Source organism: Brachycentrus maculatus, unplaced genomic scaffold, assembly GCF_059751285.1.
Source record: "Brachycentrus maculatus isolate JH-2025_06_01 unplaced genomic scaffold, ASM5975128v1 h1tg000190l, whole genome shotgun sequence".
Classification (NCBI taxonomy): domain Eukaryota; kingdom Metazoa; phylum Arthropoda; class Insecta; order Trichoptera; family Brachycentridae; genus Brachycentrus; species Brachycentrus maculatus.
In genome coordinates, this window is record NW_028280941.1 from 1,779,341 (window position 1) to 1,807,132 (window position 27,792).

A 27,792-nucleotide genomic window follows, 5' to 3' on the forward strand; every position below is an offset into this window, starting at 1 on the left:
TAATATGAATAGAAAAATTAGAGAAATTAAAAATAACGAGAGAATATTCTGTCATTTGGCAATAAAGTTTAGAAAGCTCTGTTATGATTCGATTAGACCAGACGCGGCCGTCTTGTTTTATTGGAAATGCAATTGTCACGTTGTTACAATTCTGTGTGCGTGTGTGTGTGCACATGGCACGTACCTCTCTAGGGACACTCACACACATGCATGCTCGGACACACACACACAGAACCTCACCACCACTGAGGTACATTGCGAAGTGCAGACGCCTGTTTTAGCGACAAATTAATTATGCATAGGACAATAGATTAGTACAGGGCTTGGGAATCTGTAATGAGGATGATCTGGGTTCGATTCCGTACATACTACAAGTAATGTTGGCTAAGTGCCTAATATATCATAATGTATATTATATAAAAGAGGCAATTGAATTTGGAAATAAAATAATGATAGAAGAAAACTTGACAATGTCAAATCTTCGTAAAATGCATAAAACATACATTGTCGTCAGAATCTAAATATATATATATATATATATATATATATATATATATATATATATATATCGCTCACTCCTTTCAACAACGTCATATATCAAGAATCGTAAATTTTCAGTCATTTATGTTTTCGGAATGCCCAGAAAATGTAGTTTATCCCAGCAAATGCGGCATATTTATAACTTAATATTTACCCGCTACATGGTAGAAAGTGTTGTTTTTGCATTTAAAAAAAAGGGTATTGCTTAATTATTTTTTAAATTATACTAATAATTTTTCAAATGGAGAAAAAACCCTCAGGTTTTACCTTGAAAGATCTACAGCACAGTAAAAAGTTCAATGAATGGCTTGATATTTATTTTTAATACATTTTATTATATTCTTAAACTTTAAAAACGATCGCCCTAAAAATTACGTTGTATGATATATAACGTTGTTGAAAGGAGTGAGCGATATGTATTCGAGTTTTCCTCTTTTCTAACAAAACACATAAGTTGGCTTGGTAGGTCTTAAAATATTAAAAATAAGAAAAAAATAATCATGGTCTTCTTTGAGGCTGATTTTGAAAACAATTTGGTAGAGTTCTGTGTGTACCATTTGAAAGGGTGTATAATATAAAACCAAGATTCTTTAAAATGACTTTTCTTAACTCTATGTTAGTTATGTTTGAAATAATAAATATTTCCTCTTTCCTTTTCTTATAACCTCAAATAAGTATTTAAAGTTTCTTTCAGGATTTCCTGAAAAGTATTAAAGAAATATTTACTGCTTAGTTGAAAGCAATACAAAAAGGAGCGTATTTGTAGATTTAAAAAGATTTTCCAAACAACTTATTTTTGTATTCAGAATATTTTCAAAAGATTTAATTCAGAGCCAGAATTGAAGAATTTAACCACAAAAGCTTCAACTTTTGTTTATAAGTAAATGGGGTTGAAATAAACAAAAGTTATGTTAAAGCTTCTACTATATATATATTTTTCTTTTGAATAATGTTTTTGTAATAAAAGATTTAAAAAAATACCATCTTATTTTGTTTAGGTACCACAATTGTTACTTTTAAAGTTTTCATACTGTAAACATCAAACGCGTTGTATTATTAAAAAAAGCTTACTCTTACGAATCCATGCCAATTCATTTTTAAATTTCAGATTTGGCGTTTAATTTGTAGAACTCCATTTTAATTTATGTTTTAAATTTTAAATCGAGCACTCATTTTTTGAGACAACTGAGTTATATTTTATTGTTAAAATAAACGCATAATTTTTTTTGTGACAATTGTTTCGTCAAGTTATGGCATTTTCAAACGAATGTAAATTTGTTGTATGACAGAATTAAATATATATTTATATTATAGGTATTACAACTTGCATATGAAGCATCAATCTTTCATATTAATATGCAAGGAAATGGAAATCTGAGCATCCCAGGGCTTATGACCTGGCATTTGGCTAGCTTAAGCGATCATTTTAAACACTCGTGTAATGGATGTTTAATAATGGGTTGAATGGGCTGGAAAAAGAAGTCCTGGGATGCTTAGACTCTCTCATATAAAGAGGAATGAAAGATGTTTCATATCAAGTTTTTTACAATATTGACATCTCAACCAAAGGGTGAATAATCCACTTTGAATTGAATTGAAGCTTTGCTTAGTAAATACCACTTTTTCTTAAAATCTATTGTGACACATGTTTCGATCATTTTCAAACAACATATGTGTTTCTATGCATTCCGTATCATTTAAGACATATGGTGTGTAAAAAAATGAATGCAGTCGAAATGCCATCGCTCAGACGAATGTGTGGCAAACGATGTTTGATAGATGTTCGAATGATGAAATAAGGAAAGAATATAAGGCTGAGATAAGCATTATCGATAAAATTAAGAAAGGTGTGTTGAGATGGTTTGGACACGTGGAGCGTATGAGTGAAGAAAGAACGGTTAAACAAATTTATGAGGCGAATGTAGTTGGAAAAAAAAAGCAGAGGACGACCAAGGAAAACTTGGCACAATCAGGTATGTCAAATACTTGAAAGCAGCCGGGTCAGGAGTCGTAACAATCGTCGGGTATGTATGAGAAGATGCATGAATGTAGAAGAGGCAAAGAATGTTTGCAAAGACCGAGTGGTTTGGCGTTCGATTCTCTCTGCCTACCCCTGCGGGGAAGCGGCGTGATGGTTAGTTAGTTAGTTAGTTAGTGTGTAAAAATAATCGAAACACGTGTCAAAATAGATTAAAGGAAAAATTATAATATATACTAAGTAAAATTTTAACTTAAAACGGATAGATTTTACCACAAATTGACTGCCGACTCAATGAATAAAAAATGAATAATTCACTATTTCATGTGTCAGAAAGAAATATATAAATATTGTTAAAAATATATTTACAAGAAAGCAATGTGAGACTGAACGAGAGTTTCAACACCATTTTCATTAGTTTCATCTTATTAATAAATATTGTAAACGGTGCCCTCGGAACGGGAAAACTTAGATAAGACACATTTTTGTATATTTAAAGTTATAATTATGCGAAAGATAAAGTAAATTAAATAAAATAATAAAATAAATTTAAATCAATACGTCTTAAATTTTTATTACGTTCAGGCCGTTTATTTCTAGTATTTTAAAGTATGCCTTGAACCAGTGGTCGTCAAACTTATTAGCCAAATATGCACATTTACAACGTTAAATTTTTTTCTTAAGAGTCAAATATGTTTGCAATTCTAAATTAGTGCATCTTAATAACGATTTAAGACCTTAATTAAATTACACATTAGGTACACTCAATTAAACTTGATTTTACACTAAATAAGGATTTTGTGTATTGATGAAAAATCTTTCTTAAGTACAGTACCATTAGAATACTATTTATTGCAAATAACGTCCTTGCATCTTCTTTGAATTTTTGATCAAGTCAGGTTTGTATGTATAGAAAGTAAAATGAAAATATACTATACATGTGTTCGATCAATAGCCACTTATGGCACTGAAGCAAGAGCAGATACTTCTAGAACAAAATCTCGACTTCGAACTTCTGAGATGAAGACTCTCCGATCCATAACCGGAAACACATTGCGAGACCGAGTAAGAAATACCAACATCCGTAAGACGGAGGATATCGTGAGGTGGGGACGACAACGAAGGCGATACTGGAATGATCATGTAAACAGAATTGCAGATGACAGACTTCCACGTATCGCCCTTCAAGGACCCCCTGAAGGACGCAGAACCCCAGGCAGACCTCCGAAAAAGTGGAGGGACAGCTAAGACTCTTAGGATGTTGGCGCAAACAGATCCTTAGGATCTAGAAAATGAAGAAAAAGAAAAAGAAGGGTTTGTAATATATGTCGATATGTAAGCACGTTTTCAGGTTCTCCTCTATAAGACGATTTCTCAGTTTGTTTCATGCTTGAAAAAGATTGTTCGCATGAATACGTAGTCGAAGAGCCTTCCCGCGGATATTTGTGCGGAGCTGCACTTAAAAGGTCAAAGAGCCGCATCCGGCTCCCGAGCCACACTTTGCCAACCTATGCCATAAAGGAATAAGAAGTTAAATGACGCGGACTCAAACCTCGATCAATGGGTTGAAAATAATCATAAAATAAATTGTTTGGATTAATCGATGTTTTGGATTGAAAAAAACCCATTACCATCCCGCCTTTTCCCTACAGAGGTAGGCAGAGAGATTAGAACGCCACACCAATTTGTCTTTGCTAACAATCTTCACCTCTTCCACATTCATGCACATTTTCACTAGATTATCCCTCCTGTTCCCAACACAGATTCAAATAAAAACATATTGAATTTACTTTTTATTTATTGTTTCAGCATTAACTTTGTGGTAAGACATGTTACAATGATTAAAGAAAACACTTCGTTTTTTACCACTTGAGTTTTATTATAGACTACATGTTTCAGAAGTTAATCTTCCATGATTCAGGTCTGTATAATAACTAAAATATAAAATATAAAATTGTTCTATAAATAAGGAGAGGGGAAAGTAAGGGGAAGGGGTTAGTCAAGGAACGGAGTTTGAAAACAAAGCAAAAATTGAAACCAATGGCGAAGAATTTTGAAATAATATATTATTTAATAAATTATTATTAGAATTTTTCCTTTGTTTTCAAACTCCGTTCCTTGACTAACCCCTTCCCCTTACTTTTCCCTCTCCTTCTTTATAGAACAATTTTATATTTTATATTTTAGTTATTATACAGACCTGAATGATGGAAGTTTAACTTCTGAAACATGAAGTCTATAATAAAACTCAAGTGGTAAAAAATGAAGTGTTTTCTTTAATCATTGAATTTACTTATTTATTTATTTACAAAAATGTTAATAAAATTAGTATATAACCACACAGTTCTTCACTCAAGTTTCATCTTCAGGTCTAAGTGTAAACTTAAAGTTAATATCATAATACATATTATCGTACATGATGTAACCACAAAATAAATGCCGAAACATTAAATGAAATATCTTTGAATTGATAACAAATGATTATTTTTGTTTCGATATTTTTCTTCTCAATCTTATATATGGACAATCCATATATTACAGGAGAATCTATGTTTGTCTTTGTGGATATATCGAGGCAGGGGTGTTGACTTGGCTCCAAGGATAGGGATAATGAACTAAGTCTTACCCCGAAACGTGACGTGTACGTTGAGTAAAGATTAGCCGAATTGTGGCCGCATGTGGCACGATCAAAAACAGAGCTTTAAAAGTAATCAGACCGATTTAAACGCCATTTTTCTCATCCGTTTTGCGAGTCTAATATAAGATTTTGCCAGTCTATTATTAAAATTTTGTGGGAGTTATTTAAGTAGGTATCAAATACTTATTAGGAATTTTACAATCTAATATTTATTTAATATTACCCTGGACTTCTCTGAATCGCGGGAGAGATTGATTACCTTACCTTAGAAAGGTGATTACCTTGCCTTCATGCAAGTAACGTTTAAGATAACATTGCATGGCGCAGTTGGGTAGACGTTCGACTGCCAAACTGTCGTCAAGTGCAAAATATACTCAAGAAAGATTTATTTTCAATTATTCTGGGTGTTTGTGATGTATTTTTCATATTTACCTTCCCTATCCTTACTATCCTACCTGCAGACAAGCCTCTAAAAGTAGAAGCTTTGCGGGTTATTCCTTTAAAAAATACGATGCAGTGCCCTATGCACCATTGGAGATAAGGGTTAGAAGAAGAAGAATTTATTTAAGTAAATTAATTTAGTAAAGACCATGTTAATCATCGGATTTCCATATTTTTCATCATTTATGCTGTGATATCAATATAAAAATAACTCCTTAGTAAAAATGAACAAATTTGGGAACAAATATTTGGGCACACTCAAAACATTGTAAATAAAAAAACTGGTCGAACTATATATTAAGTATAAAAAAAGTGAAAATTATGATTTCAAGTTTCTCCTAGTATGTAAAATAATTCCGGAAGTATCTGTACTTATGAAAGTCTCTGTTAAATAAAAAAATCTCAACTCAACCAAAGATGGTGCCTAGAACTCGCGTGTGACAGGTGTTAATTGAAGAATAAATACAACTACCGAAGTTTGAGTACTGCGGTTGTCAATCATGTGTAGAATGGTGAATATTTGTCGTGTAAAAGTGGTTACTTAAACTAGCTTATGACATGTCGGACACCTTGTGAATACCCCGACTTCCATATTCTCCTTCATCTTTGATGAGATATCAGTGAAACTATCTCCTAAAAATATAAACCGATTAATCTGAAATTTTGACAAGAAGTCTGATTCGAATACGCGCGTGTTTTTACCTGTGACACTTTTTTTGACACTAATGGTAGTGCCATGTATTGAAAGTACCATCAACACACTTAATAGTTTATATTGCTCATGGCAGACAGGGTGATTTTAGACAACTGGTAAAATATTGTATACCCACTAGCGTTGTGAAATTACAAATATGTGCTTTCTTTTTTATTATTTTCCAATTGACTAGACTGAGCCACAGTAACGCGTGGCCAGGTACAGATAGTAGCAAAATACCATGAATGCTGAATGTTGCTCGGAAACTAAAAATATGAAGTGACAGTATTTTTTTTCATACTTTTTCTTTAAAAATTCTATCGGATGATCTTGTTATGTATTGTTTATTGTTACAATGGGTGCGTAAATTGAAGTTTACAAGAAAGACAAAATTAGAAGTAAAAATAAAATTAATTTTGATGCGAAGCGATGGGCAACCCTTATCGAAGATTCTATTGTTAGATCAATACCCAAACGTCTAGTCGATTGTAAGATTAAACCCACACAGTCAACAAGAGACACATACTCCTGTATATACCAATACGTTAATGTAATCGTTGAACATACGTATACAAATCGTTTTAATGTATCAGGGGATGCAGTTTGGACCGTATCTTCACGTTGTACCTGTATTAGTGGGTGTGTATCGATGTGTGCAGTCTTTCCCAGTATTGTGGTTGAAGCATTACGTGTAGATATTGGTTTTGCATTAGTGTGAGGTAGCTGGCTCCCTGCTTGTCCATATTTGGAGTCGTCTCCAAAGCAGGCCTTCTAAGGGTAGCCCCGGCGCCGCACCGGTCACTATATATACGAGGGCTCTTGGCACCGACTTTTAGAAGAGCACCGTCGACCGCTAGCGTCAGTTCTTTCAGCAGGTCAGTGTTTGATCGTCACCGTCTTGGTCGATACTTTCATTTTCATTTCGATTAAGTTCACCATCTGCATTTATCAAAGTGTAAATCAAGTTACTTTAAGTGGTTTTAAAGTTTGTGATACTTGCAAGTGAGTTTGTGAGTCGATTCGTTAAATTTTAAAGAAAATTTTGTCAATTTCGACATCGGAAATAGTGCTTCATACATACAATAATTGTCGGATCGTTCCACTAAAAATACAATAACAGTTGAATTTTTGGATAAACAATATCATATTCTGAAAGTACATAATTTCGTTCACAAATTTGTAAGGTTAACTCGTATAAAATAAAATAAAATATTATTATAATTTTAGTTCGATTGTTTCAAAAAATATTTTCATAAGCCAATAACTTATAATATTAATTCTTTAAAAAAAAAAAATCGGACTATTCACCCTAATATGACCCATCTATAATTTTTAAACGAAAGATGATAGAAAATTGAGTGCCCTAAGGCCAACGACCTGGCTTTTGTCTGTCTTTTAAAGTGATCAATTTATACACTTGTATAACATTTACCTTTCTATTTTTTTTAAATATCCAAATGGCGTTGATATTCTAATTATTTTCGTGTATTACTTGTTACTTGATTTTGAATTTATGGGATGCTCAGACTACCATCTTTTTCGAAATAAAAACGATAAATGTTTCATCTCAAATTGAGACACCTTTAATATATTTCATTCGTCTATTTTCTTCATAATTCGGGATAAAGTTCGAGCCGGGTAATATGAAAAATGTGTTATTTGAATTACAATATAATATTCATATTTAAACGAGATAAATTCATGGCTCCCTTTTGAGCGAGAAACGCTCAAAAGGGAGTTTTTGAAGTAGAATTCACGAGTTCTTACCTCAAAAAGTTTATTGCGAGAGAATTTCGGATTCTCTCTTTCAGCGAAAGTAATTTTATGGGACGTACCTACGCTTGTTCTATGGCGAAAGTTTATTTAGATTGTAATTGAATTTTATGTTGACAAGTAAAGTTGTGATTCAAAAATTTAATCGAATAATAAAACCTTCCGCCAAGTGCTTAATTCCAGGAGAAAGATAAACGGTGGATGGATTACGGAAGTTAGGTTTCATTTTAAATAAAAAATAAATTCGCAGTGTTAATTTTATCCCAACGCCCATCGCATTTGTATCTATAAGATTTGTTACATACTTTTTTTGCCAGCGCAGTAATTCCTCTCACCATAGTATCCTTAGTATATGAAAAATCTGTTTTTTCTATTAACTCTTGTCAGCACCAAATGGTGCGTAGGGCACTGCATCGTCTCACGTTTTTAAATTATCTAAAGTCTTATATAACGATATTGTTGGGGCTTTTGAAACATTGCTCAATTGATGACCTTTTAGGGGTCAGTTGAGAACATGTGAGTTGGAAAAAGAATCTTTTAAGATTTTTTTCGCACTCAATGGTGCTTAGGGCACTGAATCGTATCGGTGTAGTGTTTTCTAGGTCGTTTAATATGTACATGAAAAAAAAGTGATCAGTTTAGAGTAATATAACGAACTCGGGACCCTCAGCTCGGTAGCCAAACGCGCTGACCACTACACTACGAAAATAGACGAATCCCATCAATCACATATTTGTATTACATTTACTAAACATTTCTATTAATAACGAATCTTATACTAGTTACGCTGAGCCTCTCCAAAAAAGAGACTTAGCTCTTGTGTTTGGAGAGGGACTTACACTCAATGTTTATTGATTATACTCAATTAACGACATAATAGTCTTTTTTCTCCGTATTTTTTTTAATTAACGTGTATGATTGGCATTTTTATTAAAGAATTTGAATATCTTCTATTTTTTATATTGCAGGGAGGTAATTGATATTCACAAGCAAACAAATTAGTGTTCTGATTTTCGTGATCAAATAAAAAAATCGAATGATCGAATGATCGAATTATAAATCTATTCATCGAATAATGAAAAAAATTACCTAATCAAATTATCAAAATTGAAAGATCGAATCTAAAATTTGAATTCAGTAATGATTTCTTCACCAGAAGTAGTCATTTGATTTGATCGACCATGTCGATTACAGACGCGTTTTCATATGAAATATGACATAGTATTTTCATATACGCGGGGTTAACATCCACAGCGAAATATGGAATAATGTCAAGGACACGTAGCTATTTTTCAGGTTTTCAGGCGGCGCAGATTACTTTCCACACGTGTATTCCGTTTTCACGATAAAGTTTTTGATATTATCCTGAAATCGAACTGAATTTCAGTGCGTAATTCGAACACGAATTCAAAGAACCACTCCTGTAATAAGTATTAATTATTAATCAATGATATTTATTATACCTTGTTTGGTTAAATATTCAAAGGGATCATTTAAGCTTTGACAAAAACATTGTTACCATTTGTAAGTTAATTAAAGATTAATTTGTTCAAGTATAAGTACTTAAGATATTAATATTATAATGAAGATATTAATTTTGATTTTACGAAATTAATGAGAATAGAAAGGATAATATTTAAGTCATACGAGTATCTTCTAATATTCCGTTCATGACTTTGTTTTTATTATTAAATATTTTTCCAGGAAAATTTAATAATAGAGTTGTTTTAATATTTAATTTGGTACATACAACTTTTTGTTAAAATCTATCGTGACATGTCGCTCACTCCTTTCAAGAACGTCATAAATCAAAAATCGTCAATTTTCAGTTGTGCATGTTTTCGAAATGCCCAGAAAATGTACTATATCCCAGCAAAAGCAGCATATTTTTTTAACTCAATATTTGCCCGCCATAGGGCAGAAAGTGTTATTTTTGCATTTTGAAGAAAAGGTATTGTTTAATTATTTTTGTAAATATACTAAATATTTTTCAAATGGAGAAAAAACCTTCAGGTTTTACCTAAAAAGATCTGTTGCATAGTAAAAAGTTCGATACGTGGATTGATATTTATTTTTGATATATTGTATTATATTTTAAAACTTTAAAAACGTTCTCCTGAGAAATCAAGTTTTTTGATTTATGACGTTCTTGAAAGGAGTGAACGATGTGTTTTAATGTATTCCGTATCGTTTTAAAATACTGTATGTGAAACTTAAGTTTAAATTTTAGAATTGCGTGTTTGGGACGTTGAAGGATGAGAAGGGAGGGGGGGGTAGGAGCTTTTTCATATTTTTATTTGTTTTTTATTTGTTATCAGTGGGAACAGAGACAATAGGGGGGAGGCTTTGGTGATTGTCATGTTGTTAATTAAAGGTTTTTTATTATTTACATTATTGTTGTTTTATGTGTGATCGTTATCTATTAGAGTTATTGTTGGGACCCTTAAAGTCTCAACAATATAAGGAATGGATATTTCAATAGAAAAATTGTGAAAAAATACATTGGTCCATTATAATATGTTTTTTTAAAATTTGATTTCATTCAACCTCAATAAAATGATAAATATACAACAATGATAGCGCCATCTGTTGAACGTAACAGCGAAACACGCTATACTTAACATAGCTCATGGCGGACAGCCCACTTCTTGACAGCTACCGTCGTCACTTTGAATTTTTGGTGTTTTCAATGGAATTATTATTTAATGATTTTTTTAAAATTCATTGTTTCACAAGCTTGTGAAATTAAATATATTAAAAATTTGCACTTTCATGTTTTTTTTTTTTACATTTATTTTTAACCAAACTGAGCCACAGCCTTTCAGGGCCAGGTAAAGCTAGTAGAAAAATATAATAAAAATGAGTAAGGTTCGATTCCTGGTTTGGTTTGGTTTATATTAACAGATTCATTTGTTGCAATATTACAATATAATTTTCTATGAGTGCAATCTTTTCTGCAAATAAATTAATTTCTGCTTCTCATGGAGATGTCATGTTTAACGGTAACAGATGTTGGTATATTTATACTAGCGGCTGAAATGCATCTGATGCAGAATGTCTGCATAAAGAATGTAAAAAGATCATACTGGGATGCAGTTCGGGATCGTTAGGGTTGCCACAATGAAATAAGTAAAAGTTGACGAAAAATACTTTTTTTTAAGTAAAAAAATCATGCGACAGTATGGTATTGCATTCAATTTACACGGCAATGCTTGACCATTTTAAGACTACCTTTTTTACCAAGCTTATCAATTTTTTTCTATCAATTATCTTTTGAAATATAAGAAATACAATAGAAAATAATTGGTTTGGTATTCAATAATGAAAAATTAATTTCTTCGCACTCCGAGAGTCATTTATAGGCAATTAATGTGAGGAAATCAAATCAGAAATAAATACAAAATATTTTTGTTGACAATTTCTTATAATTATCAGAAAATTCTCAAATCTGGATTCAGTGGAATGTAAATATAATATGTTGTTTATTCGTTCATAATTTTTATCATAAAATATAAAAATATTATATTATTGTAATAATTCTGGTCCCTATCTTCACTCGAGTGGTGGATAGGGTACTGCATTTAATCAACAAAGTGTTAACTCGATCATTATTTTGAAGGCAGGGTGATTTACGCTCTAGTATAAGGGATATAGGTGAAGAATATGTTTGTTAGGGTGCAGATGACGTAAACAAAAAAGGAAATAAAATAATTGGGCTGATGGAAGTTACTGAAATATGGGAAAAAATGGAAGGGAAATAATAGATAATATGGGATATTGATTTTAATAGGTTTTTAATTCTAAAAAAAAATGCATGACCCTGCACCAAACGTATTAGAACAAAAAATATTTGGCCAACGCATTGCGAATAATGTATGTACATACATCTATCTTAAAATAACATAATTGAACATACGATACGCTGTACGGCAAATTCTCATTTGCTTAGAGACAGTCTAATCGGAGTGAAGTTACATTAATCAAAATTAATATTACTTGTTGTAAGACCATCAACGGGCCCTAGTCCAACCTTGCCGAAACTATCTGTGCGTATAATTATTATATTTTAATCTCATAATAAAAATTATTGAAAAAAAGGAAAAAAACTATATAGTTTTTATTTTATTCAATATTTTGTTAGATATATCGGTAGTGTAAAGACAAAGGGGTATATCTGCCTCAGACCAAATTTTACAGGAGAGCAAAAACAAACTTGCGAAATTAAATAACTCGTTTATTTTATGTATTTTATATGTATATATCTTAAAAAACTGAATAAGTATTGCAACTACAGCTATACCCTTTTGCCAGATTATGGAATACACTATTTTAGATATTTTGTGGAACAAGCTTAGAAAATGAGAAATCTGACAGATATACCCCTTAGCCATTACACTACCGATATGTGCTCTGCTAAGTATTTAGGAAAAATACGAGATGAAATAACGTATATCTCTCTTTTTATGATTTCAGTAAGCAGAAGTCAGTCAGAGTAAGGCAGCACCATGTGTGATGATGAGGCAGGAGCGCTGGTAGTGGACAATGGATCCGGAATGTGCAAGGCTGGCTTCGCTGGGGACGACGCGCCCAGAGCCGTGTTCCCCTCCATCGTGGGCCGCCCCCGTCACCAGGGCGTCATGGTGGGCATGGGGCAGAAGGACTCCTATGTGGGAGACGAGGCCCAGAGCAAGAGAGGTATCCTCACCCTCAAGTACCCCATCGAGCACGGCATCATCACCAACTGGGACGACATGGAGAAGATCTGGCATCACACCTTCTACAACGAACTCAGGGTCGCGCCGGAAGAGCATCCCATCCTTCTGACCGAAGCGCCTCTGAACCCTAAAGCCAACAGGGAAAAGATGACTCAGATCATGTTTGAGACCTTCAACTGCCCCGCTATGTATGTAGCCATCCAAGCCGTGCTTTCTCTCTACGCTTCCGGTCGTACCACCGGAATTGTGCTCGACTCTGGAGATGGTGTTTCTCACACTGTTCCCATCTATGAAGGATATGCCCTTCCTCATGCCATCTTGCGTCTGGATTTAGCCGGCCGCGATTTGACCGACTACCTCATGAAGATCTTGACCGAGAGAGGGTACTCGTTCACCACCACCGCCGAGAGAGAAATCGTAAGAGACATCAAGGAAAAGCTCTGCTATGTGGCTTTGGACTTCGAGCAGGAAATGGCTACAGCCGCCGCGTCGACATCTCTCGAGAAGTCTTACGAATTGCCCGATGGACAAGTGATCACCATCGGCAATGAGAGGTTCCGTTGTCCCGAGGCTCTGTTCCAGCCTTCCTTCTTGGGAATGGAGTCCTGCGGCATCCACGAGACTGTCTACAACTCCATCATGAAGTGTGACGTGGACATCCGTAAGGACCTGTACGCTAACTCTGTACTGTCAGGAGGAACCACTATGTATCCTGGTAAGTTATTAATTATTTTATCAATCAACTAATTATTTCAACTATTAAAACTATTACATAAAATATTTTACACCAGCGCCTCTCAAAGAACGGTCAAAAGTCCTTTGAGAGGTTCCAGCAGCATAGAAAATCTACAATAATGCTTAAATAACTTAGCTTGTACGAGTACGTAGTGTATTATTGTGATTTTTTTGTATACAGTCCTAAAAGTCAGTTTTTTAAATTTGTTTATTTGCTAAGTACGTTTAAACATAATTTTTTTTTATGAATTCATAAACATAATTTTAAAAAAATTGCAGAGACCCACCAAGCCACCTTATGTGTCTTGTCGATGGAGGTCTTTTAACAAAAGTATAATTTTTTATTATATTTATCTATTTTAACAATAAATAATAAATAATAAAAAAAGGGGAAGTTTTAAAAATAATTTAACAATTTTACAATTTTAACTCTCGATCATGTACCCATTCGTTTATTTCACCTTTTGTACATATGATAATTTATAATATACTGTTGTAATTTTCATTAAATGATAATAATTTATCAATAAACATAATATTAGAGTTTCGTAATAAATCAAGTGTTTTGATAAGATTCTGTAGCCAAAACATTTTGAAAACCGTTGTATTACATAAAAAATTTGTTTTAGGATATATATTTTCATGAAAAAAGCTCAATTAATTTACGGTAACATAAAGCAAGAACCGAACTATTTTTTTTGCCGCATTGAAGTAATATATTATTACATATTTATTTTCAATAAGTATTAATGGACTCTATTTTGTATCAAATGTATTTAAATGGGAGCATTTAACTAATTCACTTTGTAAATAAATATTTAAAATAATTAGTATTCGCAAACTCTGTTTTGTATCAAATGTACTAAGCTAACGAGTAAATATTTACATCACCAAATTTAAAGATACTTAGCTTTCTTAAATAAGATTCCACTTGAGAAAGTGTTAATTTTCCATATTACCGTTTTATAATAAGTTCCACATATATATATTTTTGACTAATTTTTTAGATTGATTATTTTTAACTTATTGTTACCATATTCTTTGACCTCAAAATATATAAAATAAAATAATATAAAAATAAAACCCTTATCCGCACCCCAATGGTGCATAGGGCACTGCGTCATATAAACGCAGTGTTATCTTGATCGTTTGAATATGAAGGAAAGGTGATCAGCCCTCCGCATCAGATACCAGTCCAGGGTAATATTGAATAAATATGACAGTGAAAAAATCACTTGTATTTATTTTACCCCCCTTGGGAATCGAACCCGGGACCTCCAGAACGGTAGCCGAGCATGCTGACCATTACACTACGGAGGCGAACAAAATATAAAATATATATAAAATAACTCCTAAAAAAACCCAGATTTGTGAAAAAGGATTTTGACTGACCCAAAAATGTGAGGAACATTTTATTTTCTTGTGAGTTCGTAACAGTATGTTGATAGATGACTGTTGTGAACTCATACGTACTCTGACACGAGATTGTTCAATCCCTTGGCTCCTAGATTATCAATATATAAATATATTGACTCCTAGGTATCTAGATGTACATATCTAGGAGTTCCAAATATTTTAGTATTTAAATTTCGTTTTAAGAAAAAAAAACTATCTCGTTTGAATTTGTTTAACTGACGAAAAGTAAAAATTTGTCTACCCGCGTAGTTAAGATCAAAAGTTACAAGATACGTCAGTCTAAACTTAATATTTTATTAGCGTTATAGATTTAATATACCATAGATAATAAAGTACTTCTATTTTTTCTTTATTTAAAATTATTTTTAATTTCACAATACATTATAAAAACAAGTACAAAAAAATATTAATACAAAAAAGATTTCACAAAGGTACGGCCTGTGTGTGCGTCTAAATTATTGTTTTAAGTTATAATAAATGGCAATGGCAAGAATACAATAGATATTATCAGAATTAAAATTAGATTAAAAGTGCTAATATAAACTAAAAATATTTGTAGTTTATATTAGCACTTTTAGTCTAATTTTGAACCGACAACAAAAAATCAACAAAAAAATTCTGTACATGAAGTTTAAATAAATAAATAAATAAAAAATCAAAATGTGTAAAATGGTGAAAATGAAAAAAAAGAAGCAGATATGAGTTTTTTTTAATAAATAATTTAAACAAAATTTTAAATCGAATCAACTTAGGTATTGTAATTGATGTCTTACATATGGTCTTTGTGGAATGAATTAAACAGTTTTAAATATTAAAAGAAGTGATTGTATTAGAAGCAGTAGTAATGGTCTACAATGTCTTCTTTTCTCTTTCAGGTATTGCTGACAGGATGCAGAAGGAAATCACAGCCCTGGCTCCATCCACCATCAAGATCAAGATCATCGCTCCTCCCGAGAGGAAGTACTCCGTCTGGATCGGCGGCTCCATCCTCGCCTCGCTCTCCACCTTCCAGCAGATGTGGATCTCCAAGCAGGAGTACGACGAGTCCGGCCCAGGAATCGTCCACCGCAAATGCTTCTAAACTAAACTCAAAACAGCCAAACATCAAATCGATCAGATTCGGATCTAAGATTAATTATTTCAAAACACCTTTGTACGCTCAACTTGAATTATCATTGACGTTTTTAGTTTGACGATCTGGCTTTACGTTCAGGTTTTCTAGTCATTTTTACTCTGTTTTTAAAAATCAGAAGCAAGACAGAATAAACCAACTTCAACCTATTGTTGTATATCATGTCAGGCCCCCCTGATGTCGACTATCACTTGAGAATAATTGTCCTTGTCTTGGGCTGCTCTAAACAGCGCCTCGACGGTTTTGATACTTGTCTAAGCTCGTATATTCCGGAACCTGGAGATCTGGAGATCTGGAGGTGCAATAGCTCGTACTTCTCTCCTCTTAGCACATGACTCAGATATGACATCTTCCGGACCTTGATATCAGTCAGCAACTGTCTCCCTGTTCTTGTTTTTTGGAGCACATTTGCGTTGCTGACCATGTCGGTCCATGGAATGCGTAGCATTCTAAGATGTAACCATATTTTTAATGCTTCTGATTGCTGATCTTGAGGATGCACGATTCAACTCCGTATAGAAGTGCTGACCAAACATAACACTAACCATTCTTTGCTGAATTTCAGATTGAGGCAATACTTACAGAATATATCTCTTATCGTATTATAAACTGTACGAGTGACCTCTTTTCTGCACTTTACTTCGATTTCTGGGTCGAAGTTTTCAACAAGGACACTTTATAGCTTATTATTTATTCTCATCGACCATTTTCATTTGATGTGCTGGCTTTGTTTTGAGGTTGTCTGTTGTTTTATCTCTGCTTCTGCAATTTAGACTGGGAACGATTGAATCAAGTTCAACCTTAATCTATTATGAGTTCGTCAGATATGAAAAACAATTTCTACCTTCTTTATCGCGCAATTTGAATTCTCTCTGAACAAACAATCTCAGACGTCCAAACAACTTTCAAACTTCTGTTTTGCTTTGTTTTGGACGAAATAAAACAAAAGATGTAATTGAATACAAGATTTATGAGAATTGTTTGAAAGCGTTTTTTTTCTCTCGTAAATAATCAAGCTCATTCCGGGAGATATGAAAATAAATTCGTAACAATTTCGTCAAAAGCATACAATAAATTTTCTACTGATTTTTTCTTTATTAACGACATTTATAACAACATCAATCGTAATATTTTCAAATGCGTAGATAAACTCAATGTAATACAAAACTATTGTGATAGATTAACCAGTTTTTTTTGGTTTTGTTCTCAACAATTTATTTAATTTCTTCCATGTTGTCTATAAAAAAAAAGAAATTCGCATAAAATGTTGTGAACAATTCCAAAAATATATCATTACGACCATTTGAATATTTTGGTGCTCTTAATACAATTGCTTGTGACGTGCAGTGGATTTTTAATATAATTAAGCTTTAGAAATGAATCTGATCTATATTACAAAGTAAATAACGTTCTGAATAACGTTCTGTTATCTAAAGCAAATACCACCATGCATTTAGCCGAGATGTAATGATAAAGCTCAACTAGTTATAATTTTTATACCTTTCTGTTTTAAAGTCGCTTTTAATATTTTTTCGCTTTTGCATCTTAGAAATTTCACTACGTTGTTATCTCACCGACATTTTAATATTATGGACTTGATTGTCACTTTTTATACAATTGTACATACACCTTTTATATACCTGCCGACTTGTGTGTTGCTGTTGATGCGTTGGGGACGCTGCTGATAATGTCACCGTTGTTATGTGTTGTGTATTGTTATTGGAAAGTGGGAAATAAAGCACTTTAATCCATCACCTTTTTGTATCATTTTTCTTAAATAAATCGACAGTTCGACAAATCATTGTTTTACTTCGATTTTGTCACATTTTTAGGTCTATTCCATAAAAATTGTTAGCAATTATTTTCAACATAATAAAAAAAAAAACAGTTTAAATACTATGCCACGTCACTTGTCTTTGATCTATCTATCGTTCCTTAAAAATATATTCAAGACAGATTTATTTTGGATTGGTCTGGGTGTTTATGATGTATTTTTCACATTTACTTTCCAATTCTTACTATTCTACCTGCAGACAAGCCTCTAATAGAGGCTTTGTGGTTAATTCATTTAAATTCGACGAATCATTGTTTTACTACGATTTTGTCACATTTAATGGTCGAATTCGACATGTCGTATATAGTTTTACTTCAATTTTATCACATGTAAAGGTCTAGTTTGTCGAAACATAGTTTTTCTTAAAATTTTCACATTTAAAAGTCTCTAGTTCGACAAACCATAAGTTTTCTTTGATTTTGTAACATTCAAAGCCCTATTTCGACAAGTCACAGTTTCACTTCGATTATGTCACATTTAAAGGTATAGTTTGACGAATCATACATAGTTTTACTTTAATATTGTCACATTTTAAAGTCTAGTTCGCCAAATCATCATTTTACGTCGAATTTGTCACCTTTTAGGTCTATTCCGTAAAAGTTGTTGGCTATTATTTTGAGCATAACGAAAAGCAGTAAAAAAATCAATACTACGTCACTCGTCTTCTATCCATCAATCGTTCCTTCAATTTCTTATTTTTTAAGCATAGGTGTCACATGTGTTTGACATTTTCACCGAGTGAAATACCTATGTATATACATACATAACGATTCAGTTTTATGTTATTTTAGGCAGACAACATAAAGTTTTTTGTTATTATTTGAAAACTACCATATACAAGAACGCATATACTTATTCTTCTAAAACTTATCCGTATCCAATGGTACATGGGGCACTGAATCACATCGACGCAGAGTTATCTTGATCGTTAATTATACGAAGGCGAAGTGATAATTTTTGCCCTTTAAGTCCCAGCCCAGGGTGACATTTTAATAATTATGAAGGTAAAAATTACCTGCAATTTGTTTAGATCCCCCTAGGAAACGAACCCTGAATCTCAAGCATGGTTGGTAAACGTGCAAACCTAGTACATAGCCCAAAAATCTATATTGCAAATAATACTTAAAGAACCGAGACGGACTCCCATACAGGAAATATAAAAAAAATAACATACGTGTCGGGTTGTGGTCCCGTGGTTAGTCTCACGGACTCTTGAGTTTCTCGGTTCGAACCGACTTTACCACAATTTGATACCAATTACTTATAATGAGCTGCTTAGGCTCACGGAAATAGTATGAAATGTAAGTATTTTTAAAATAAAATAAAAAAACAGAAATATTTCAGTTGTTTTTTAAAAAAATGTTGCGCCATATTGTTGAAACCACAGCTCTTTCGCATCAATGCCATTCAACTGAGGTACGAAGAAGTCAGTAATCATGGTTCTGTAGCGCTGTCCGTTGACCTAATATTCTGGCCGGAATCGTCTTGCACCACATCCATAAAGCACACCAAACAGTGACTTTTAATGGTTTTAATGGCGTCAAAAATATATTTTAGCTAACACTCAAACAACTAAATGCTAAAACTATCCTTATAACATTTTTAGTGTGTCTAAATACTTGTTCACCATTGTGAATTATCTTCAATTATTGGAGTTGTTTTTCGTTTTATTTTTTGACATCTCAACATAAATGAAGAAGAATATGGAAGTCTAGGCATTTACGGGGCTTACGACCGTCATAGGCTTCATCTCACCAATAGATGTCTCTAGTGAAAATTCTAGTGATTTAAGTATAATGTTTCAAAATTGGTTCACATATCGCTCACTCCTTTCAACAACGTCATATATCAAAAATTATCAATTTTCAGTAGTGCATATCTTCGGAATGCCCAGAAAATGTACTATATTCCAGCAAAAGCGGCAAATGTTTAACTTAATATAAACTCGCTACAGGGCAGAAAGTGTTGTTTTTGCATTTTGAAGAAATGGTATATTCTCAATATTTTTCAAAAGGAGAAAAATCTTCAAGCTTTACCTAAAAAGATCTGTTGCATAGTTAAAAGTTCAATAAGTGGCTTGATATTTATTTTTAATACATTTTATGTTATTCTTAAACTTAAAAAACGATCTCCTGAAAAATCGAGTTTTTTTATTTATGACGTTGTTGAAAGTAGTGAGCGATATATAGAACTTCCAAGAATTTGAGTTGCGTGGTTGTCAATCACGGGTAAAATTGATAATTGTTACACGCGTGTAAATTTATCAATTAAATCAGCCCATGACGGTCGTAAGCCCCGAAGTGTCCAGACTTCCTTATTCTTCTTTATCTAAGTTGAAATGTCAAAAAATAATATGAAAACTACCCTTAATTTTGAGTAAAAAATAACTCCGATTTGTGAACAAGTATTTGGACACACACAATATAGTCGACATTTTTCAACGATAAAGCTAAATTGACTGCACCATAGAAAGCCGGAAGCAATATGCATACAAGCATTGGCAAATAAAGGCTCGAGCCAGCTATAATAATAGTACTAATTACTTCCGGTAACATGGAGGACACGACATGCCTTCAATAGGGGAAATGTATGCATTATATTGAATTTGATACCAGCTACTACTGAATGCTTATATCCCGATGCATTACACTTTGTGGGTGAATTATAACGAGTCAACAAAACGTGACACGAAATTTAAATATTTTGTAAATTAAAGGCGTTGTTTACTTTGTGGCATGGTAATACAATATTCTTATAATCATTCATATTTAACTTTGTGGTGAAGTAATATAAGGTTAAAACCAATATTTTTAGCTTTTCCAGTCTGATGATGTCGGTAACGACGAAACCCGGTCGCTGGTCAAATAAAAAAGTGGAAAAGCTAAAAATATTGGTTTTAATCTAATAATAAATTAAAAATGCAATTCCATCACGAAGTGTCAGTGGATAATATAAATCTATTAATATAAGGTGTTTTTTTATACAAATTCAAATTTCCCGCAATTGATGGTGGCACCCGCCGTGTGGTATGTTGCGCTATCTTGTTGAAACCACAGCTCTGTTACACTAATGCCATTCAACTAAGGTACAAAGGAGTCAGTAAGCATGGTTCTGTAGCGCTCTCCATTGACCGTTATATTCTGTCCGTCATCGTCTTAAAAAAATATGGACCAATGATTCCACCTGCCCATAAAGCACACCAAACAGTGACTTTTAGTGGATGTAAGAGTCCATAACGATATGTGCTAGATGTTCAAATGTTGAAATAAGAAAAAAATGGAAGGCATTATCGTTAAAATTGAGAAAGGTGTGTTGAAATTGTTTGGATATGTAGAACGAATGAGTGAGGAAAGAATGGTTAAACAAATTTACGAGGCAATAGTAGTTAATTAGAGTATAGGAGCAAACGAATATCAAAGAAAACTTGGCATGATCAAGTTTTTCAAACACACAATATGTATGAGAAGATGTATGACTATAGGAGAGGCGAACAATGCTTTAAATAACAGCAACATATCGCTCACTCCTTTCAACAACATCATTTATAAAATATCGTCAATTTTCAGTTCTGCATGTTTTCAAAATGCCCAGAAAATGTACTATATCCCAGCAAAAGCGGCATATTTTTTACTTAATATTATATATTATTTACCCGCTACAGGGCAGAAAGTATTTTTTTTTGCATTTTGAAGAAAAGGTATTGTTTAATTATTTCTTTAAATATACTAAATATTTTTCAAATGCAGAAAAAACCTTCAGGTTTTATTTAAAAAAATCTGTTGCATAGTAAAAAGTTCAATACAAGGCTTGATATTTATTTTTAATACATTTTATCATATTCTGAAACTTTAAAAACGATCTCCTGAAACATCAACTTTTTTGATTTATGACATTGTTGAAAGGAATGAGGGATATGTAAAACAAAACATTAAAATAATATACATATGTTTAACAAGCCAATTACAGTTAACCACAGAAACATAAGATTAGTACAAAATATTTAGTGTAGATCTAGCAAATGAACACGTATTTATGAGAGAAAATGTGTAAAGTTTGTAAGAGGGTGTGAGTGTGTGTGTGATGTTGATTCTGGTAGGGCAGTGCAGACATACAATGCAGAAAAGCATAATTTTTAAAGATCCTGAGATGACAATATGCTCATCATTCGACTTTTCAGCACAGTTTTTCCGCAATTGAAAATGTCAACTTGGCCAAAACATGAGTTGTACTCACTAGCCATACGAAACATAGGTGAACTCCGCGTATAATTAGTTCGAAGGACAGGTACTCTGAATAAAGATTGTGACATATGACAGGTACTGTAGCCGGGTACATTAAACATTATTTCGGAGATTGCAAAGGCAGATTTTATTTTTATTGTTCAATTCGTGGTACGGTAAAACTCAGTGAGGGCATATTATTGTAACTTGTAATTTTGTGTTTGATGAAATGAATGATTATAAATCAATCTAAATATGTAAACAAATATACTTGTAAATACAATTTTTTGAGAAAGAATTATAAAATGGTTGACATTTTACAAGGTTCAAATGAAGACCTTTTTTATTATTATTGATAATTATTATTATTTTACATTTTGAGTGTGTCCAAATACTTGTTCACAAAATCTGGATTATCTCAAATTACAGGAGTTATTTTCATAAGAGTTAATATAAGAGTTTTTGCTTAGTAAAAACCTTCTTTACATCTCACCAATAGATGACTGTAGTGAAGTTCTAGTGATTCAAGAACAAGGTTTCTAAATTGGTTCATATATATAGAACTTCCAAGAATTTGAGTAGTGTGGTTGTCAATAATAGGTAGAATTGGTGAATGTTACACATGTAAACATGTGTAAAGTGATCACTTAAACCAGCCTATGACGGTCGTCAGCCCCGTAAATGCCCAGACTTCCATATTCTTCTTCATCTTTGATGAGATGTCAAAAAATAATATTATTATTTTATATTAGATACTAATATTAGTCCGCCTCCGTAGTGTAATGGTCAGCACGCTCGGCTACCGTTCTGGAGGTCCCGGGTTCGATTCCCAGGGGAGGGTCAAATAAATATAAGTGATTTTTTCACTGTAATATTTATTCAATATTACCCTGGACTGGTACCTGAAGCGGAGGGCTGATCACCTTTCCTTCATGTGTAAACGACCAAGATAACACTGCGTTTATATGAAGCAGTGCCCTATGCACCATTGGGGTGCGGATAAGGGTTTTATTATTTATTTATTATTATTATTAGATACTGTATATATGTATAATATGTATTATCTTAAAGGCTTCTTCTTTATCTTCAGCCGTTCAATAAATAAATGAATAAATAAATAATACCCTTTTATGTTGAGCGTTTTATGTTGAAGGTTGACAATCATCATGGGAATTTCATAATACCTGCTTTTATTTACTTGTACTTACTGCTTCAAAGAAACCACTCTCTCAAATTTTAAGCCAGGATTCAAATCTTCCTATGCTGAGTTTACCGTCGATTTTGCCTTACTGTATACGAATTACTTTGTATTTCTTTTCACAAATAGAATGGTTAGCGTGCTTAGCTACCGGGCTGGAGGTCCCGGGTTCGATTCCCAGGGGGGACAGTTGAATTTAAAAAAAAAGTTATTTTACACTGTTATGTTTATTAAATATACCCTGGACTGGTACCTGAAGCGGAGGGCTGTTCATCTTTGATTAATGTGTTAACGATCAAGTTAACGCTGCGTTTATATGATGCAGTGCCCTATGCACCATTGGGTGCGGATAAGGGTGAGAATAATAGAATGGTCAAAGACTCTAGTTTTTATGTCTTCACAGTATTTGGCTACCATGACTTTTGGGGTTACTTTATTGAAAGTCAACAGATGGCGCTGCCATTGCGGTAAAAATGATTTTAGAAAAACCATGTTTTTTAACTGTCACCGGTAAAAACATTTGTAACAGGTATAGAAAAATACGCCCGTGTTATATAATATAACACATTAAATGTTGTGTCGAAATTTCCAAGCAATCAAAGTAGAATTAAGATTTTGATCAGACAGAGATTTACATAGACGGATTTTTATTTATTGAACAAAGATTCATAAAATATTTATGAAGACAACAAAAAAATATATTCTGACATGTATTTATTTAAATAAAAAGGGGTTTGCCCCCATTTCGCGAAAATTCCATGAAATCCAGTATTTTGGTATTTTATGAAGACTGTATAGAAAATATTTCAGCTGTTTTTTCAGGTACTAAACGAAAACACGATTCAACATTTAAGAAGAAAGAATATAGATCCAATTGGATTAATTTCCAAATTTTAACAAAAAGGGATTTTAATACGGACAAAAAAAAAATTTAAACATCAATACGTTTATTACACAATACGCTAATTATAACTCAGTTAATATTTTTTCTCACCATTTTTTGTAAGTTTTTTGAGATCATGACTATAAAACGTAAGTGTTGTTTAATAATTTATTAGTTTTGCTAATTTAAAAAGTTTATTTCAATTAATTTTTAAGTTAGGGCAAGTCTTATCCTTAGGGCAAGGACATATCTCCATGAAAATGTAAGGAAGAAGTACAAACCTTACTAAATACATCCATAAATATATATATATATATATATATATATATATATATATATATATATATATATATATATATATATATATATATATATATATATATATATATATATATATATAAATATATATATATGTATATATATATATATATATATATATATATATATATATATATATATATATATATATATATATATATATATATATATTTATATATATATGTATATATATATATATATATATATATACATATATATATATATATATATATATATATATATATATATATATATATATATATATATATATATATATATATATATATATATATATATATATATATATATATATATATATATATATATATATATATATATATATATATATATATATATATATATATATATATATATATATATATATGTACAAATATATAAATATATATATATATATATATATATATATAAATATATATATATATATATATATATATATATATATATATATATATATATATATATATATATATATATATTTATATATATGAACTTAAATATATTGAAATGTTATGTTTTTCTTTTTACAAAAGGACGCTATAATCGTTTATTTTGTGATAAGTTATTGGGTTTGCAGATTGGTGTCTTCATTTCTAGGGAAAGAATATAAACATGATTGATTCGTATTTATTTTTGCACTACACTTGAGTATCGACTGACTGAATCACCCGAATTCACACTGTTTGTTTACTTAACAGTTAAAACGAATGCAGTTTCTTGGGAAAATATTTAAACAGGTCGTTTCAGCAGTCTTAAATGCTGAAATGCCTGAAATTCTGAATTTAGGAATGAAAGAATAATAACATAATCGTTTATTTATTGATTTGGCGATTAATTTGTAGAACTCCATTTTAATTTATGTATTAATTTTTAAATCAAACACAGTTTTTTGAGTCTACCAAGTTGTATTTTATTGAAAAAAAAAATAGTATTGTGACAATTGTTTCGCCTAGTTATGGCATTTTGAAACAAATGTGAAGATTAAATGAACTGACGGTCCTTATGTAGCTATACAATTCTAGGTACTTGACTAATAGTTTTAACATGTACAGTAATACAACTTAGTTGACTCAAAAAACTGTGTTTGATTTAAAAATGAATACATAAATTTAATCGTACTTTAATAAAAAATCTGAGTGTCGTTTTTATTGAGCTCTGGGCTAAATTTTCCAGTTACAGTATTATAGGTGTCTCAACTCCAGAAACACGAGAAACTGTCAAATATTTTGCTGTAATAACAGCCGGACAGTGTCTGGATTCAACCTCGGCAATGATTTCTTCCGGTGCTAAAATAAAAACGCGCGTCCCGATGTCGCAACATAATAAAAAATATGGTGATTTTAAATCGGAATAATACGGACATTCATAGCTTAATTAATTATAAATGTTAATTATAATTAATTATAAATTATCATAATCGAAATTTATTTCCTGAAAACATAAAAAAACATCCGAAAAAGACCACGGAACAAGCATAGGTCCACTCTTGCCGGAAGCCCAAAAGCTACTGCCGAGTGCCGCTAGCCAGAGAACACTGAGCTTTGAGCTCCTCACGATTGCACAGTGCAAGTATGCAAGAGTGAGATGGAGAAGAATGAGAAGAAAAGAAAACAGAGGGGTATGTCGTTCTATTCTTTCTGCCTACCCCTGTGGAGAAACAGCGAGATGGTTAGTTGGTTAGTAAGCTTTTAACCATATTCTTTATTTTATTAGATTTCTTAAATATCCAATTAGTAAAATATTCGACATTTGGGAATAATAATTTTGTTTAGGGAAACAAGGGAGTTTTGTATTTCCGTTACAATATTTCTTATGTTATTGTTTCTCGGGACATATAATGTAATTACTAAGTCTCCCTAGAGGGACCGGAAGCGAAGAAAAAACCCTTCCGTTAACAGAAAATTACCAAAACCTTGAATTAAAATTAAGGACAAAGGGGTAGTTTTTTCACGAACTAGAAATTATTATATCCATTGAAATTATTATATTTACTTATTGCTTTAATGGTTTATTATTTTTTGCTTGTATGGTATAGAGGTTAGCATGTTTATATATCGAGTGTAATTTCTCTGGTTTATTTTTGACTAAAGAAAATTCTGGAGATTATTCAAGAAATATATTTACTTTTATATTTTTTTTTACAAAAATGTTAGTAATATAAGTATAAAACCACACACCGTGAATCGTTATGTACTAATATTTTTAACATTTATGTAAAAAATATAAAAGTAAAAATGACCACAAAGTAAATGCTTGAAATAATTATAATATTAAGAATATAATAAATACATTACTTGCTCGTATATTAAATTTCGACTTCAGTGAGGTTTGCCAATTGAATAGTCATTTTCTCTATGCAATAACACGATAATACCATTTTGTACAAACACTTGTATAATACCAGTTTTAAGATTATTAATGTTAACACAATAGTTTTAAGAACTATTTAAGTTCTCGGTAACTCAATAGTGGTCTTACATAGGTGATGTATTTTAAACTTTATAAAATAAAATAATTTTCTTTAACCACTTTTTATTGGTACACTTTTCCATCCGGTTTCGACAAGAACTTTGTCATCATTAAGGTTTATGTACTAATTCTAAAACATTGAAATACTCGTAGTTAGGTTATAGTTAATTACCCTTCCCTTACGATACCAAAAACTTTATAAAATGTGCCACAAAGTATCTGCGAACAACATTTAAGAGATGTATTTTTACATTTCAATCAATATATTTGACGGTGAGTGGTTATATACTAATTTTATTAACATTTTTGTAAAAAATAAATAAGTAATATATTTGAATTAATATCCCAACATATATTGTACAAAGAACTTCATCGAGATGATGAACTGGAAGTTTATTAATTTACAGGGTAAAAAACATGTCATTGACCGGTTTACGTGAACACTTCATGAACTGTGTAACATCCTCCGCGATTCACAACCGAAATTACATAAATTTCGAATAATAAATACTAAAATTTCGAAAAGTTGTATATACGACTATGTTGCAAATGAATGGTACTCACAATTACAATGTTTGAAAGACGTGTCATAATAGATTTTAATAAATGTTACCATTTATCAACTAAAATTTGAATAATTCAGTTTCTGATATGAAAATTAATAATAATATCGATTAAAAATTTCCAAAAAAAATAAGATATTAAAATTATTTAAACAAATGTCTTCAACAAGTAAATTAGGAAAATAATTACACACAAAAAATTATAAAATGAAAAAGACATATCATCA

General features: G+C 31.7%; 1 protein-coding gene across 3 annotated transcripts; it reads left to right on the plus strand.

Annotated features, from left to right (window-relative positions):
* Positions 1 to 7,125: 7,125 nt before the first annotated feature.
* On the plus strand, positions 7,126 to 17,816 carry LOC148307781 (actin, muscle-type A2). Of its 3 annotated transcripts, none has more exons than XM_088262912.1 (3): positions 7,126 to 7,293; positions 12,538 to 13,494; positions 15,806 to 17,816. In XM_088262912.1, exons 2-3 carry the CDS (start codon positions 12,570 to 12,572, stop codon positions 16,009 to 16,011), a joined length of 1,131 nt encoding a protein of 376 aa, XP_088119038.1. In that variant the 5' UTR covers positions 7,126 to 7,293; positions 12,538 to 12,569; the 3' UTR covers positions 16,012 to 17,816. The 3 variants fall into 3 exon arrangements, with proteins under 3 accessions (XP_088119038.1, XP_088119037.1, XP_088119036.1); XM_088262911.1 differs by having other exon boundaries at positions 7,126 to 7,166; XM_088262910.1 differs by lacking the exon at positions 7,126 to 7,293 and adding an exon at positions 12,005 to 12,110.
* The last annotated feature ends 9,976 nt before the right edge of the window (positions 17,817 to 27,792 follow it).